Genomic DNA, 16,061 nt, shown 5'->3' with positions numbered 1-16,061 from the left:
CATAAGAGTTTCATAATAAGCATAAAAGAATTTATCATTTCTATGCAATTGCAATAAAAGAAGAATTAACTAAATTTACAAGAACTTCCATTCCACCTACCTTAATCCGTGCACCACAATGCGAACTTCCAAAAATCCTTACTCCCCTTTTCCTCTTATGATATCAAACACTACAAATGACAAAACATAATGTGTAAGCATAAGGCAATAAAAGAAGAATTAACTAAATTTACAAGAACTTCCATTCCACCTACCTTAATCCGTGCACCACAATGCAAACTTCCAAAAATCCTTACTCCCCTTTTCCTCTTATGATATTAAACACTACAAATGACAAAACATAATGTGTAAGCATAAGTTTTCCTCCCTCAAACCTTAAAAGAAAAACCTTAGGCAAAGCATGTAGCTAATCAACATATCAAGCATTGGTTTTTCTATAAAAAAATCTCTCACTTAAACCATGCTAATTCCATTTTATCTTCACTAGAATTAGGATTTCATCCTAACTCTAGCTTTGGAAACCCTAACTATTAGGGCATGCAAAAACTTCTTCTAAAAAGAATCCATCTTCACAAAAAGACTTCCTAACCACAAATAGAAACTTTTCTACAAAGGCATTTTAATAGAAAATCAAAATCAAATAAAACCCTAGATTTCAAAAATCGATATTTTCATAAAAAAAATACACATTAGGATTTAGAAACATCACACTACCCTTCCCTAAACTTTTCTCAAAGAAATTCCAAGTTTTCTCAAAGCCCTAGTTTCCATTTCTTAGAGAAAACTTGAGGGAAGAAGGAGAAAACTCAAGCAAAACACATACCTTAGTCTTCCCTTGGATTTTCCCACGTTTTCCTCCACAATCGGCCGCCGGAAACTCTCCACCCGAAGCTCCCATCGCCTTGCCCGTCCGCCTCTCCTTTGTCCGCTCAATTTGGGCGAAAAGAGCAAATGGGGGAGAGTGGGGAGGTTTCGGTTTGCCTAATAGAGAAAAATGGGAATGGCCAAAAGACCTAATTGCCCTCGCTTAAGCAATTTCGACCTTTTAAAAGCTTAGGGGTAAAGTTGTCATTTAGAGTTTTCAATAAATTTTAATTCCCAAAATACTTAAAATCCAATATGGGTTATATACATCAAAACGATCAGAATTTTACTCTATATTTTCTAAAATTATTCCCGTCGAAATCCGACAACTTCAAAATTTTTACTTAAAACTCGTCGCAGTGCTTTGAAAAGCGTGCGAGATCTTAAACGGCATTTTGCGGGTTTTACATATGCTATTCATGCTACTGAATAAAAGGAGTGATGGAAAACTCACTGTCTGGTTTCATTTTAGTAATCTTGCATCTAGTAATGGGTGTGTTTTGCAGGTACAGAAGATGACTTCTTCTTTGTTTATCATTGCAATAAGTAGATATTGTACCTTAGGCTTGTTTAACTGCTTGTGTTAATCGTTCATGCTATTTGTATAATTTTATTTCCTTATGTGATCTGAACTTCGCTTTGGAAATGATACATAATTGGAGCTATCATATTTTGTTCTCACTTTTGAATATCCTTTGGCTTAAATTGGTGGTGAAAATTATATAAGATTGTGGTGAGACCTGCAATGCTTTATAGCGCAAAATGTTGGCCATTAAAAGAGAAGCATATAATTAAGTTAAATGTTGCAAAGATGAGGATGCTCAGGTAGATGAGTGGCTTCACTCTTATAGATAGAATGTGAAATGAGTATATATGTGAAAATGTTGGAGTAGCTCTAGTAACATATAAGATTAGAGAGTCGACGTGGTTTGGTCACATAAAATGTCAACCTTCTAAGGACTTGGTTAGGAGAATAGATGTATTAGATTTGACCTATGTTAAGAAAGGTAGAGGTAGACGTAAAAATATTTAGTTAGAAAATATTAGAGATGATCTTTTTTATTAGATTTAAATGAGAATTTTACTCTTAACATGACACAATAAAGAAAAATAATTCTTGTAGCCGACTCCACGTAGTGGGATAAAGGCTTGATGTTGTGGTTGTTGCTGTTTTGACTCTCATTTGGCAGACGTGCTTTTTAATGTCATAGACTTGTATGCCTAAAGATATTGGAAGCACTAATCTTGTCAAAAGATTGTGATCATTGGCATTATCCTGTTTTACTAATTTCTTAACTGTGGTTGTGTATCGTTTTAGGTGTTCATTAGCTTCAGAGGTGATGATTACACTTTTTTTGAATGCTCAAATTAGAAGTATTCAGGTATTTTAGGTCATTTTTTCTCTAACTGTGCCCACTCCCTCTTGGCACGGGAGGTTGATGTTCATGATCATCCATTGGCCAGTTTCTTTAATTTTTGGTTTGTTTCTGTTATAGCTTTCTTATTGGTTGTCAATCTATCTATCATGATTGTCTTCTAATGTTTCTCTGGTACAGAAGTTGATACATCTTCTTTGCCAAAGTCATCAGTACTGTAGTTTAGGCCAAGTGTAGATATCCTGTTGTTCGTCACTTAATATTTTCTACATTGGTGATTCCATATTTATGAGCAGAGGTAGTTAATAGATATTTTTGCACATTCTAATAGAAACTCTACATAGAGGGCAATAAGGCGTACCATGAATGTCACAAGGCTTTGATGTATTGTCTGAGTGTCTGTTACAATCTAGGCACTTATGGTGATTGATTTTATTGGGAAATTGATTAAACCTAGTCTAAACACTGAGAATGAAAATAGGAAAAAAAATCAGCACATAAAAATACAAAATTTTATACAAGTTCACCCAATTGATAACTATGTCATGTTGCCACCACTGCAAATTTAACGATAGTTTGACTATGAAAAATTACAAATCTAATTCATTGCATATACCATAAAGATGACACCATCCTAACTCGTACAATAACCTTATTGCAAAAATTGACTTGTGATTTAGAGGTTATTTGAGATCACTTTTTTTAATTTTTTTTAGTACATATTTTGATATGAAATAAGAACAAAAGTCCCTGTGTTGTCGGGAATTTCATGCACTATTTACCTCCTTCAGTGGTTATATCATTTCCAACTCATAAGGAGCTTCACAGAATCATGAAATGAGACGTGGAATTTGTGTTATTAAATAAATATAATTCTATTTGAACGTAATTTAATGAAATCTGTGAAGTGCATTATTTTTAATGGAGTTTATCATCAATCATAACTCCCATGTGCTTTCCTCTTCTTTCGTACTTTCCTTTCATTATGTTTTTGCTTATCTACTTTTTATTAGTTATTATTTTTCTTCTTTGCTGAAAAAAATAATTTAACTTTCTTTGTATCTTTTGTCATTATTGGATTTGTTAAATGTTGCTGTGAGTTGAGCGGCTATTTGATCACTATAAATGAGATGTATGCTGCGTTTTCTTTCTAAGGATTTAATATGAACTACTATTGTTTTTCAAATTCTCATGTTATATTTCCTTGCTAAAGTTGCAAGGCTTTTGACTGAACGAAAATGATACAACAACAACAACAACAACAACAACAACAAGCCTTTACCCCACTACGTGGGGTCGGCTACATGAATCTTTTTTCTCCATTGTGTCCTATTAAAAGTCAAATTCTCATTTAAATCTAAAAGAGAAAGATCATTTCTAATATTTTCTAACCAAGTCTATTTAGGTCTTCCTCTACTTTTCTTAACATAAGTCAAATCTAATACCTTTACTTTCCTAACCGGGTCATCGAAAGGCTACCGTTTTATGTGGCCAAACCATCTAAGGCGACTCTCTCTAATCTTATCTTCTACTAGAGCTACTCCAACCTTTTCACGAATATGCTCATTTCGTATCATATCACTAAGGGTAAAGCCACTCATCCACCTGAGCATTCTCATCTCTGCCACACTTAACTTAGTATTATGCTTCTCTTTTAATGGCCAACATTCGGCACCATTAAGCATTGCAGACCTCACCACCATTTTATAGAACTTTCCCTTAAGTTTGAGGGATACTTTTTTTTATCACACAACAAGCCTGATGCATTCCTCCACTTCAACCATCCAACTTGGATTCTTTTGATAATATTCACATCTATTTCACCATTACTCTGAACAATAGATCCAAGATAACTAAAACATGTATTTTATTAATGACTTGATCGCCCAAAGTCACAATCCCCTCACTAGGTCTATTACTACTAAAATTACATCCCATATATTCCGTTTTAGCTCTACTCAAGCGAAAACCTTTAGACTCTAAGGTTGACCTCCATAATTCAAGTTTACCTTCAACTCCCTCTCTAGTCTTATCGACAAGAAGAACATCATCAACAAAAAGCATACACCAAGGTACATTTTCTTGCAAATGTCTAGTGAGAACATCCATGACTAAAGCAAAAAGATATAAGCTTAAGGCTGGTCCTTGATGTAACCCAACCGAAATAGAGAAATACTTGGTCAAACCACTGAATGAAAATGATAATGGTAATTTTTTTTGTTAAATGTCTACCTCTTGCACCTAAATTGTACTTATGAAAACATGTTCTGTAGTTACCCTAATTTTAAAATTTCAAATGCTGTACTTGGTGTTGGATTCATGGATCTGATGTATCTATGGTAGGTATATACCAACAGGCGTTCTCTTTGATCTCCTATGTGCAGAACCTGAAAGACCATGGAATTTGACAGTAAGTACTTTTTTTTCACCTCTCTCTTCCTTATTTTGTTTTTAAGTTTATCAAGCTGAGTCTATCCGAGCTGATGTTTTTCCTCAATCTCATCAACTTACTTTAGGTCTTAACATTAATTTTCCAAATATTCTGCTAAATTTTGTTTCATCAATTGCCAATTCTGTGCCTGTTTCTCTAGCATTTATTATTGCTATGGAGATTAATCATTGTGCTTTCTTCTTCAAATATGCAATGAGTGGCAACTTAGTATGATATCTATGAAATTGTAGATCAACTAAATATTTCTTTTAAATTCCTCATTTCCTCCTTTTGGCGCAGATTATGTAGTCTGCTATTAATGCATGATTATTTGGTTGATTACAATCCAAAATAGATGCAGAGAGATCTTGCTGGTGATTTTTGGCAATTAGGTTATATTTGCATGCTATGAATTTGATTGAAAGGAAATGAAAAATGAGTTGAAAAGCTCAAATCAATGGCTTTACATTTAAATTCAACCCACAATTTGTTAATTGTTCATTTCATTTTCTTCGATTCAAACAAAGCCTTAGTGATTCATTGCTGTAGTATTCGTGCAAGCGAACCAACTTTTTTTGCAGCATGTTTTATTTGTCATTGCAGTGGTTTTTTATGATTTTCTTGTCTATTTAAGAACTTGAAAAGAGTAGTATTAAAGTACAAAAAAAATGTAGTGACTTGATTAGCTTTATAGACTTTGGTGGGTCAAGATGAAATTGAATGGTGTGTTGATGCACAAAAAGACTAAGGTAAAGCAGTTTATAAATGCCCGTACAATGCACTTGATTTTTCATCAAAGTTAATGGATTAGACATGAATATTGAGCTTGGTGGGCTGGTTTGAAGGCGTTGCTCTTGGTGGGTGTGGCTAAGACGAAAAGCTTATTAGGCATAGCTTCTGCGTCATATTTAAAGAACAATCTGTTTCTTGGGGTAAAAAAAAAAATCTGTTTCTTGGGGTTTAACAAAAAGGTTAGAAGACCATTGCAGGTTTTTCCTGCTGCTATAACTATATGATTATTGGTCTTATAATTTAACGAAGTAATTGGTGTTGGTGAGGAGTGTAACCTTGTCTCAACTGGTGGCAGCATCTGTTTGTGAAAAAAAAATCTATAAATTTATTTTGGAAGAAGTATACTCTTTGAAAGCTATATATATATATACCCTTTTGAAAAAGTCAAATAACAACTTTATTATAGCTATTATACTCTAGTAGATCTAGTTATAAAAAAAGTATTTCTTGCCTTAAAATTTTTTTAAAGTCAAAAAGAAAATTATAACAAAATAAAATTGTAGTAGCTCTTTGGAAGTGAAGTTGTGAAAAGCTGCCCCAAATGAACCCACAATAAATGAATAAGCCAAACTGGAACTTTTGGTATATTGGGTGGAGTTTCATTGGAACTTCACGATTTAGCATGATCATGATGGAGCACTCTTTGGAGGAGTGACCTCTAGAGAAGTTGCACTTAAAAGAGTAAAACTGTGGGTTGTTCTTAACATAAGAGGGGGCTAAAATAATGTTAACCTTTTTAAAGTGAGCTAGTTTATGGCAATCTTATGGTCTAGGGATGCAACTAAATGAATGCAACCCAATAAATCATGATTTAGAAATCACGGTTGGAAGATCACCATTTAAAACAACCGCATTCATTTGTTGCAAGCAAGAAGATACAAATAATTTGCTTTGAGTAATTATTCAATGATCATTAAATTAGAGATTTGTAAAAAATACTTGAAATCGTTAAAAGAACAAATTCGTACTTGCAGTTTTGAATAAAATCACACTTGATAAACTAAGATGTTGTCTGAAATCAGTTCCAGTTTTTTTTTTTTTTTTTTTAAATTGAAATCAGTTACAGTAGTGTAGTGCTCAGGATGCACATGTATTTTCTGTGTAAGATAGTAAAACAACAATCTCATCAATCATAGGAATGAACTAACACTATTTTAGCAATCTAACCACAAGCCGGAATGATCAGTCGAAGGAGCCCAAACCCTATTCATCTTAAACCAATTCTCTTTAATGGCCAAAACAATAACCAAACCGATGAACAAACCATATATCTAAATCAAAGGTTGAACCAAACCAATAAGCCAAACCGAACTAATGAGTCAATGTAACACCCCATAGTACCCCTAAACAACACTGTAGAGTGTAGCAAACATAACATAAACATTTTTCTTTTCAAAATATTTAATACAACTTCTCTTTTTAGAAGATCATATAAATCATCCAACCATAATTCAATTTATGCATCAACATAAGCAACTTAAAAATTAGAACCTCACTAAAACATACTTACAGAGCCACTAAGGAAATCCAAATAAAATCCATTTCTGAAATGTTTTCATACCTTACAAGAAGATTCATTAACAAAGATAGCTTTAACATAAAAAGAAGAAATAACTTGCATAAATTAATCTACAACAATCTTCTCCTTGCACTTTCCTGTAACAACAGCCAGTAAGAAAATAAAGATGAGCTATGAGACTCAGTAAACTTTGCAATTTAATTAACATAAAAATATAATCATTGAAATTAATCAAACATTGGAATCATCATAAATTCATAATTAACCTTACTCTTTACTTCTTTTGAATTCTGCAATGAATATCAATTTTAATCTATAAAAGATTTGGCTACACTTTTATAACATTATTCAATGGAGCCCAGGTAAACCTGACATTATCGCCATTGAATTACATAGAGGTCCCTTTTGCCTCTTAGGGGTCCCTTTTTCCCCACCTGCGATGCAGGTATCATATTCTTTGGGGTCCCTTTGGCCCCTCCTGTAATACAAGTATATTATTTAGAGTCCCTTTTGCCCTTGGGGTCCCTTTTGCCCCACCTGTAATTACTATTATACATCATTTGTAGCCAAACTTTATTTTTTAATTGATATTCATAAAGCTTTTCAATGTTCATTAGTCATGCTTAAGTTATTGCATTCTTTCATAATCATTGTTGTGATCACCGGTGTACAATTAAAATGCATACCATATGCAAGTAAATTGACATCTTTCCGAAACAATATCAAATAGTAAAATATTTAGATTAACATACTAAACCTTGTTTTACACTTACCTAATTTCATTATGTATCTGGTTGTTCATACTTGGAAGCTTGATTTAAAAAGCCTTGCTATACATTAAACAAATTTATAACATTTTACTTTAATGCATTCAAAATCAACTTTCATGCCTATAAATGAAAGTTCTTAAATTTGAATATAAATGCATTACTTACTTTCTTGCTGAGGTGTCTCCAATTCTCTACTTCAAAGTCTTCTATGATTATAAGTTACCTCGGAACCTCTCATCTTCATATAACCAAATGAATCTTCTTCCTTCTTCTAAAATCTCAAACCTGTACTTATTATTGGATCTTCTGATTGCATCCAACACTTCTACCTTTTAATTTCTGTTTCACAGAAATTTCTTCACAGTAACGTGTCGAACAACTATTCACAACGGTGCGGCTCTTCTTCCAGCAAATATCCGATGCTGTTTACAGTGTTTAAAACACTGTGCCGAAAGCTCCTATCTACCGTACCCAAAGAACCTCTTCAAGCAATGTACCGAATAAAGCTACAGTGAATGCAAGCACTGTGCCGATTTCCTACAACAATTGGCTTGCGGCTAAACAGGGAAAGAACTCTGTTCGCTTTTATGAATATCAAAACAGATAAAAGAACTATTGGATTGCGGCTATTCAGTGACTTTGTACTCTTCTGCTCTATGCTATTTCTTCTTCAAAGCACTGTAACCGAATTCTTTTCTTTGCACTATCCGAAACTTCCTCCGCGGTGGAATCTTATCTATTCAGTCAGTTTGTATACAATAAATAATTGGAGGTGGGACCCAAGGCAACTGCCATCCCACTTCATTTTCCAATTAATGTGAAGAGCCAACCGATGCATTCTTTTGGTTGGTTGAGTGTAAACAGAATTTATATTTAATTCATTCATTAGGATTATTTTCTAATTAACATTTGTTTAAAACTTTAGACTATTGAATAATTAACAGAGATCAACTATTAATATTAATTTACCTGAATATTTCTGGTTCTCACAGTCAAAATATTAGAGAACATATTATTTCCTCATAATAAAAATCACCAAATAAATTATAGATAAAATAACTAAAATAAAAGCTACAATTTGCTAATTGGCTCATCATAATGCACAAGCTTTTCATTTCTAATGAGCATAGACTTCTAGGACTCCATCATCCTTCCAATTAAAATGTGATATTGTCAGATTCAAATACAATATTAAAATTATTCATTCTCTTTAGCGTCATTAAAACTAGTGACATATATGATTTCAATGATTTTTAAGTTTGTTTGATCATCAATCAGATGCATCAAAATATTCACAATAGATTGCTTTATTTGCATGGTAGATAATTGAGAATTCAATACACAAAGACTATCAAATGGCTAGGAATCAAATGTATGGATTCTTGATACCTTCTTGCATGTGTTGGCTGGTTTTGATTGGTGAAATGCATATTAAAAAAACTTCACTTTTAACTAGGCTTCTTTATGAACATTCCATCATCCTCGTCTTTTTTCTGTGCTTGATAAGTTGTTAAACCATCACAAATTTAATGAAACTCAATCCATATATAATTTTCTGATTTGTAGACCACAATTAATGATGTGATCTTGAGTTTGAAGATTATATAAAGTGGATAAGGCAAAAATAAAATTAGGAGAAAAAATTAATCTCATACACACATTGTCTTATTTGTTTGATTATTAATCCACAATATTTGGTAGGTTCATTTTAGAGGGCATCCTGGAGAAATATTGACACCTTGTGGAGGGGAGGACCCTGTGAAATGGAGCTTTATTAACTCCTTGAAGGAGGTCAGTACTGTCATATGTTAACGTTTTTCCATGTTATTTTTATTTAGCTTTGTTCTGGCTTTCCTATATTTAAATTTTAAAGAAGCACAAGAGATACTCGCAAACCTGTTGAACTGTTTTTGTTCTTTCAGTTGGTAGCCCCGACTCGTTTTGTTAAATGAACATTATGGGGCATATTCATGTTGGAAACCGTAAGTTTAACAAGCAAGCTGAAAAATAATGTTTGTTATATGCTGATTTTTATCATAAAGTCTTTATTAGTGATTAATCTATCTAGAAGTGCTAGAAATTCTACCTTTTGTACTAAGTTCTTTAACATCTCTAAATTATTTTCATCCATTACTGCTTATCAAAATTTTAATTGCTAGAGAAGCTTCCCACCATAGTCAATCCCCTAGCTGTTTATAAAATGTTGAAATTTACTGAATTCTTTGACACTAACTTTCTTTTAAATAAATATCTTAGGATTTCCCTAAAGAGATTCTACCCCCGACATGTATTCAAATTATCTGTTTTTACCCCTCCAAAAAGCTTTTCATTTGTTAAAGTTGGAGCTTGTCATCTGTTAATAGTTTTAATGCAACAAAAAATCATTACGTGGTTCTTGTTGTCCTACTTATTGCTCACAATTTGGTGCCAATTTGCTTCTTTCTTTTGTTATTATTTTCGTTTCTTTCTTTCTATCTTTCATTGTTATATCAACCATTGAATTTATTCCACAAATCCATTATTTTTCAAACATTAAGTGCATGTAAATCTTGTCTTATCTGAACAAAGGTTTCAGTAATTACATGGTGATGTTTGTGAAACTTTCTTATATGCTTATGGCTGCAGGCAGCATACATTATTAATGGTAATTGTAAGAATGTCATGAATATGTCCCAGACAGATCAGTCTGAGCTCTGGCAATCATTAGCCAAAGGTAATGCCAAAGGAAATTTTTTAGTAGCAAATGCACGACTTCTATGCTTTGTAATCAATTTCATTACTGCATATTCCTTTTTTAGAAGGTTGCATCTTTAAAAATCAATTATAAAAATCCATGGCTCGTGGAAAATTATCCAATGAAGGAGATGCGTGAACAATCTCATAGATCATTTCTCTAAGAAGTTTTATTTTCTTTATCTTGTAAGTATACACTATTTCCTACTTGAAATTAAAAATGGAGTGGCCTCAATCAATTATTTTCATACTTTAAAAAGGAAAAAGAAATCAGCAATGTAGCTACATGGGCTTGAAGTGGAATATACTTAAACAAATTTTAATGATGGGTGGTTTAGTGGTGGATGTTTTCTTTACATTGAGAACACATACCAGGGCATAGGATACATCTCATGATATTTATCATTGATAATTCTTTTAAGGATATGCAGCATTCTGCATGCCTAAAATTCTAATTCGGTTCTTTTTAGATGTTGGTTTGTACTAAATATCATGAATTAATTATCCCTTAAATATATTTAACTAGAACTGATTCAATTAGCAAGAAACATGTACGGAATTGATGTAATCTAAAATGAAAAAAAAAAAAGAATTAACATGAATATTGAATAGTAGAAAGTCATATATGCTAACTATTGATGTCCAAAGCTATTATGGAAGAATAGTTATTAGCATGGATATTTTCTTTAAATTGAGAACACATACCAAGGCATAGGATATTTATCATTTATAATTCTTTTAAGGATATGCAGTATACTCATGCCTCAAATTATAATTCCTTTCTTTTTAGATGTTGATTTGGGCAAAATATCATGATTTACTTATCCATAATTTATAATTTGAACTGATTCAATTAGCAAGAAACATGAATGGAATGGATGTAATCGAAAATGAAAAAAAAAAAACAAAAAAAAAAACAAAACAAAAACAAAAACAAAACAGGATTAACATGAATAGTGAATACTTGGAAATCATATATGCTAATTATTGATGTCCAAATAAATTATGGAAGAATAATTGTAAAGCTAATGAATTTGTCATATTTTGTTAAGAACATTTTATTTCTCTTTCTCAATTAGTTATTTGTAAATGATTCCTTTTAAATTTAATAAGCAATTAAGCATTTCTTCCATTTTTCTTGAATTTTAAGCATTTCGAAAGCGTTGTCTACAAATAGCTTACTGAGCCCCACATAGCTTCTTATATACCATGGTCTATAGCTTTAAATTTAGCTTCTACATTGCTTCAAGTGCCTTATGATTGTTTTTTACTCCACTTATTGACCTCGACGCTTATTCCACAACTTAATCCAATCGGCGATGATAGCCGTGACAAAAGTTAATATAAGGCCATGTCAGTTTAGTCTAAAACGCCTTGTTCGCATTTAAAAACACTCAATTGTTGCTTGTTTTGAAAAATAGATTGCGTTTATGCATCTGAAACGTTGGAATTACCAAAAAATGACATCCATATTGCCTATATTGCTACACGAGAAATTTTTTGGAAAATGTATCCGCGCACAAGATATGTCATTTGATTTTGTGATTTTGTTGCAAAATAATGCCACTAAATGATAGTTACAACTAACGCCCTCTCATCGGGTGATTTGTCACAAAATGTGAAGTCTCATAATCATAAAGATGTAATGATGCTATTGCTATGCAATTAGATGACAAGTTGGTATGGTGGATATGCAAAAATGCAACTAAACAGAAGTTCAACCTAAATGAACAAGTTATTAGGCTGATAATAGAAACCAGGTACAAATAAGACTCAAGGTTCATGTTTTTCAACTCATTACATGCAAGTGTCAAAATAATGGTAAATGAAACGAAAGTTTAGTTCATATCTTACTATTTGTGACAGGAAAGATTTAATCTCACATTGTTTATCACTCATTTCGAATATACAAGTGAAATTAATTCGCTCATGCATTATTAAAGCAATGATTGGTTTGCAATGCACGATTATCTCTATGAGATGTTGATCTTTCTAGGCATAGTTATTTAGTATGGCACGAGATTTATCGATCAACATAAATTCAATTCAATATTTCAATAGTTATAACTTTCAGTGGCAATAACCAAAAACACTCTTCTGGCTGTAGAATCTTCTTGAATGAAACTTGGATCTCTGAAATAATGTAGTAGGGAAGTCATACTCGATAGAGGTGAAGAAGCAAGAACCAGAGGATCAGAGATCGGGAAAGAAGGTGACGTGAGATGAAGGGAAATGGTAGAAAGATTGCAGTTAGAAGAAAGGAATAGGGAGGGGAACAAAAAATAATTAAAATTGAAAATTTCACTTGTACATAACTAATAAAACAAAATAAAACCAATCAATCTTGCCATAGACATCGTACATGTCCTCGTTTGGATGGCTATTCTAGCAGGCTCCCTTTAACGTAAACTATTTGGTCAACCAAATTCATTAGCATCTGTATCATTTATTCAACTTCTTCATGAAAATTAGCATATCATTTCTCCAAAAAATTTATGTAGTTCCTGAAATATCTATTGGCAACAGGAAACATGGAGAGTTATACTCGCGTTTCATCCAGGCTTAAGCTTGGACCATATGGAGAGGATGCTGTCATGAGAATGAGTACAGGTTCTGACCTTTCTTCAGAAGCTATTAGTGGATATTAATTTTTAGATATTCCCGGGTGTACCTATAATCCCATATATATTGTAGAGGTAGAAGCTTTTTTTTTTTTTTGCAAAAATTATAAATTACGATTTGAACAGTGAAAGAACCATGAAAATCCTTTTAACTGCATATTTTTATCCTTGTATGGGCATGCAGGACATAATTTGTTGGAGAAAGAGAGTTCTTGTATTACTGCTCACCCTTTGCTTCAGATTTGAATATATGGTATACAAGTAAATATGATTCTGTTGGAGAATAAATATTTCAAATACAATTTCCTTGGGGTATCGAATGATGAAAAAGATGATGATGAGTCATTTGCCAAAAAAATAAATAAATAAATTTTGTTACAAAGTTAAAATTACTTCTCCACCCTTCCGAACAGCATTCTGATGGAGCATTTTATCCATAACCCAGTTTGCATCAGACTTTATTTTCAGAGTTAGACAGTGCTCGACTACTAGTTTTTGTTCTTGAAAGTTATTATAACTACTATTAAAGTAAATTGCAAGTCTTTAAGAGTTTCTGCTGCAGCTACCTGCACTTCTTTACATATCATCAGTTTTCAGGGTTCTGCCTGCTTTCACTTTATTCTTGGCCGTTGTAAAAGTTGAGTTTCTAATATTCTATAACATTTTGGCTGCTCAGGCAGAATACCTATCAGATTATATTTAAGAATTCTTGGAGAGGATGTAGATGATTTAGAGGATGTAACAACTATAGACAGCTGGGACAGTATCTCCTATATAAATCGGCCTGTTGAGATTCACAATGAAGAAGGTATGTTCAAGAACAATGACATCTTCAATTTATTCTTTTATTCCCAATATTTTTTGGACTACGAAGAATAAAATTATGTTTGATTATGCTATGGTGAATACTAAGTAACATTCAGAACATGAGGGTTTTATACATGAAAAAGAGAGAATCATTTTAGAAATTTTCCAATATCGATCACTTAGTAATAATAGCATCATTAAATGCATTTAAAAGGCCAAAACAGTCAATGTATTAAATATAGATTAATGGTCTTCGTTACTATAAAATAGGAATATAATTACACACTTTATCCATTCATTTAATTTTTGGCCTATATTCATTTATAATTCCTTATAAGATATTCATGGTAGTTAACATCATCTTTTTTTTTTTTGCATATTTCCCATTAATAAAGTTGACCAAGACCTGTCAATATTGGACCCGACCCGAAAACTCGATCCGAACCCGACCCGAAAATTTCGGGTTTGGGTTGACCCGAACCCGAAGCGGGTCGGGTTCGGGTCTGGAAAACCAACCCGTTTGCAAAACCGGGTCGGGTTCGGGTTGACCCGGAAACCCGAGAATGACCCTAATTGACCCGAAATAACACATAAACCCGAACCCGAGTGCCCCAGCTGCCCCGAGACCGCCTGCCCGGCCACGTCGCGTCGCTTCACGCCTTCACGTCCCGAGGCCTGCTTTCTTCGCGTCCCGAGGCCATCTCCCGCCGTTCTGAGGCCTGCTTTCTTACACAAACATCAAGTCCCGATCCCGAGGCCTGCTTTCTTCATGATCGTCGCTTCACGCCTTCACATCGAGCCATCTCCTGCCATTCTAAACTCCCGCGTCGGCGTCAATTGGAGCCTACCGGTGTCAGGCTGACGAGGTCACCGGCTCACCGCATCACCTCATCCGCGAACTCCCGCATGTGACCCGCTGCCCGCACGGCGAGGGTGATTTGGCAAAATTTTTGAATGCAGGCGCGGGGCGAGATTTGGCTGAAATAGGTGGGGTCGGGTTGACCCGAACCCGAAGCGGGTCGGGTTCGGGTCCAGAAAATTGACCCATTTGAAAAAACGGGTCGGGTCAACCCGAACCCAAAAAGTACCGGGTCAATTTCGGGTTGACCCGAACCCGAACCGTAACCCGAAATTGACAGGTCTAGTAGACACCTTGGAGAATCCTCCAGGGGATCCCGTCGCCTTCCATCCCCTCCAAAAGAAGAAACCAACTTTGACCGTAGTCCGCTGGTTGAAGAAGTCCCTATGCCTAACCAAGAACCAGAAATCCAGTGGCGGCATCGTTCGGAGATCCAAGTACTATAAGAGGAAGGATATATGCAAGGGGGAGACAACTTTGAAGAAGAGGAATTCCTTGAAGAGGATAAAAATATATAAGAATATCTTGAAGGAGACAAAAATATTGAAGAAAATATTGATGAATTTCTAGAGGAAAATCTAGAAGAAGAAGTACAAGAGATAAATAACACTCTGGACATGGAAGTTGTCTATATGGTGAGACACACCAAAGCTAATGAGGAAACCTACTACGATGACGATGAAGATGATGACGATCAACAACCGCCAATTAGACGAGTTTATCAACATCGTCGTGAAGCTGGCTCCACCACTGGCAGAGGTGGTCATTCACAAGCTGAAGAAGAAAGAGAAAAGGCCAAGGAGTATCCCTTCACTGACGAGAATGTCACGCTTGCAGACATGCAAAGACATATAAGGCGACAAATGAGAGCTAAAGATAGAGAAATCTCTCAGTTGAATGAGAAGATAACTGAGATGATGGCTCAGATGGGGGCAATGATGATGATGATGCAGAAAACTGTTGCTGTTGGTGCCATGCCCAATCCTCCTATGGATCCTCCAAACTTTCAAATGACTCAAGTCTCAGGAGTACGGGGCACTCTTGAAGGTGGCAACGAAGTTCATAATGTCATCCGTCAGCCCACCCCACAAAATGTTGCAAGTACTTCCGAACCAGTGACTGCTGCACAATTAGAAGGAATCATCACAAAAAAGATCAGGGCTATTATAGTCATCGATCAAGCAGAAAAATTGGTGGGCAAAGGTCATCCGTACCCTGCTGAGTATGACTAAGTACCATACCTGAAATGGTATTCTTTACCAAAGTTCAATACTTTCAATGGTAATAAC

The 16,061-nt window shown here is 34.2% G+C and overlaps 1 protein-coding gene across 1 annotated transcript in view; it reads left to right on the top strand.

Annotated features, from left to right (window-relative positions):
• LOC110093897 (autophagy protein 5) overlaps positions 1-16,061 on the top strand; it is a 40,059-nt gene that overhangs the window by 17,561 nt on the left and 6,437 nt on the right. The window contains exons 3-7 of the mRNA XM_020818935.2: positions 4,584-4,650; positions 9,454-9,543; positions 10,378-10,465; positions 13,012-13,095; positions 13,783-13,914. Of these exons, the coding sequence (XP_020674594.1) occupies positions 4,584-4,650; positions 9,454-9,543; positions 10,378-10,465; positions 13,012-13,095; positions 13,783-13,914 (461 nt within the window). The remainder of the gene's footprint in view (positions 1-4,583; positions 4,651-9,453; positions 9,544-10,377; positions 10,466-13,011; positions 13,096-13,782; positions 13,915-16,061) is intronic.

This window comes from Dendrobium catenatum, unplaced genomic scaffold (genome assembly GCF_001605985.2).
Source record: "Dendrobium catenatum unplaced genomic scaffold, ASM160598v2 fragScaff_scaffold_737, whole genome shotgun sequence".
In the NCBI taxonomy this organism is placed as follows: Eukaryota; Viridiplantae; Streptophyta; class Magnoliopsida; order Asparagales; family Orchidaceae; genus Dendrobium; species Dendrobium catenatum.
Note: the sequence above shows the minus strand (reverse complement) of the source record. Positions and strands in the feature narration are given on the sequence as shown.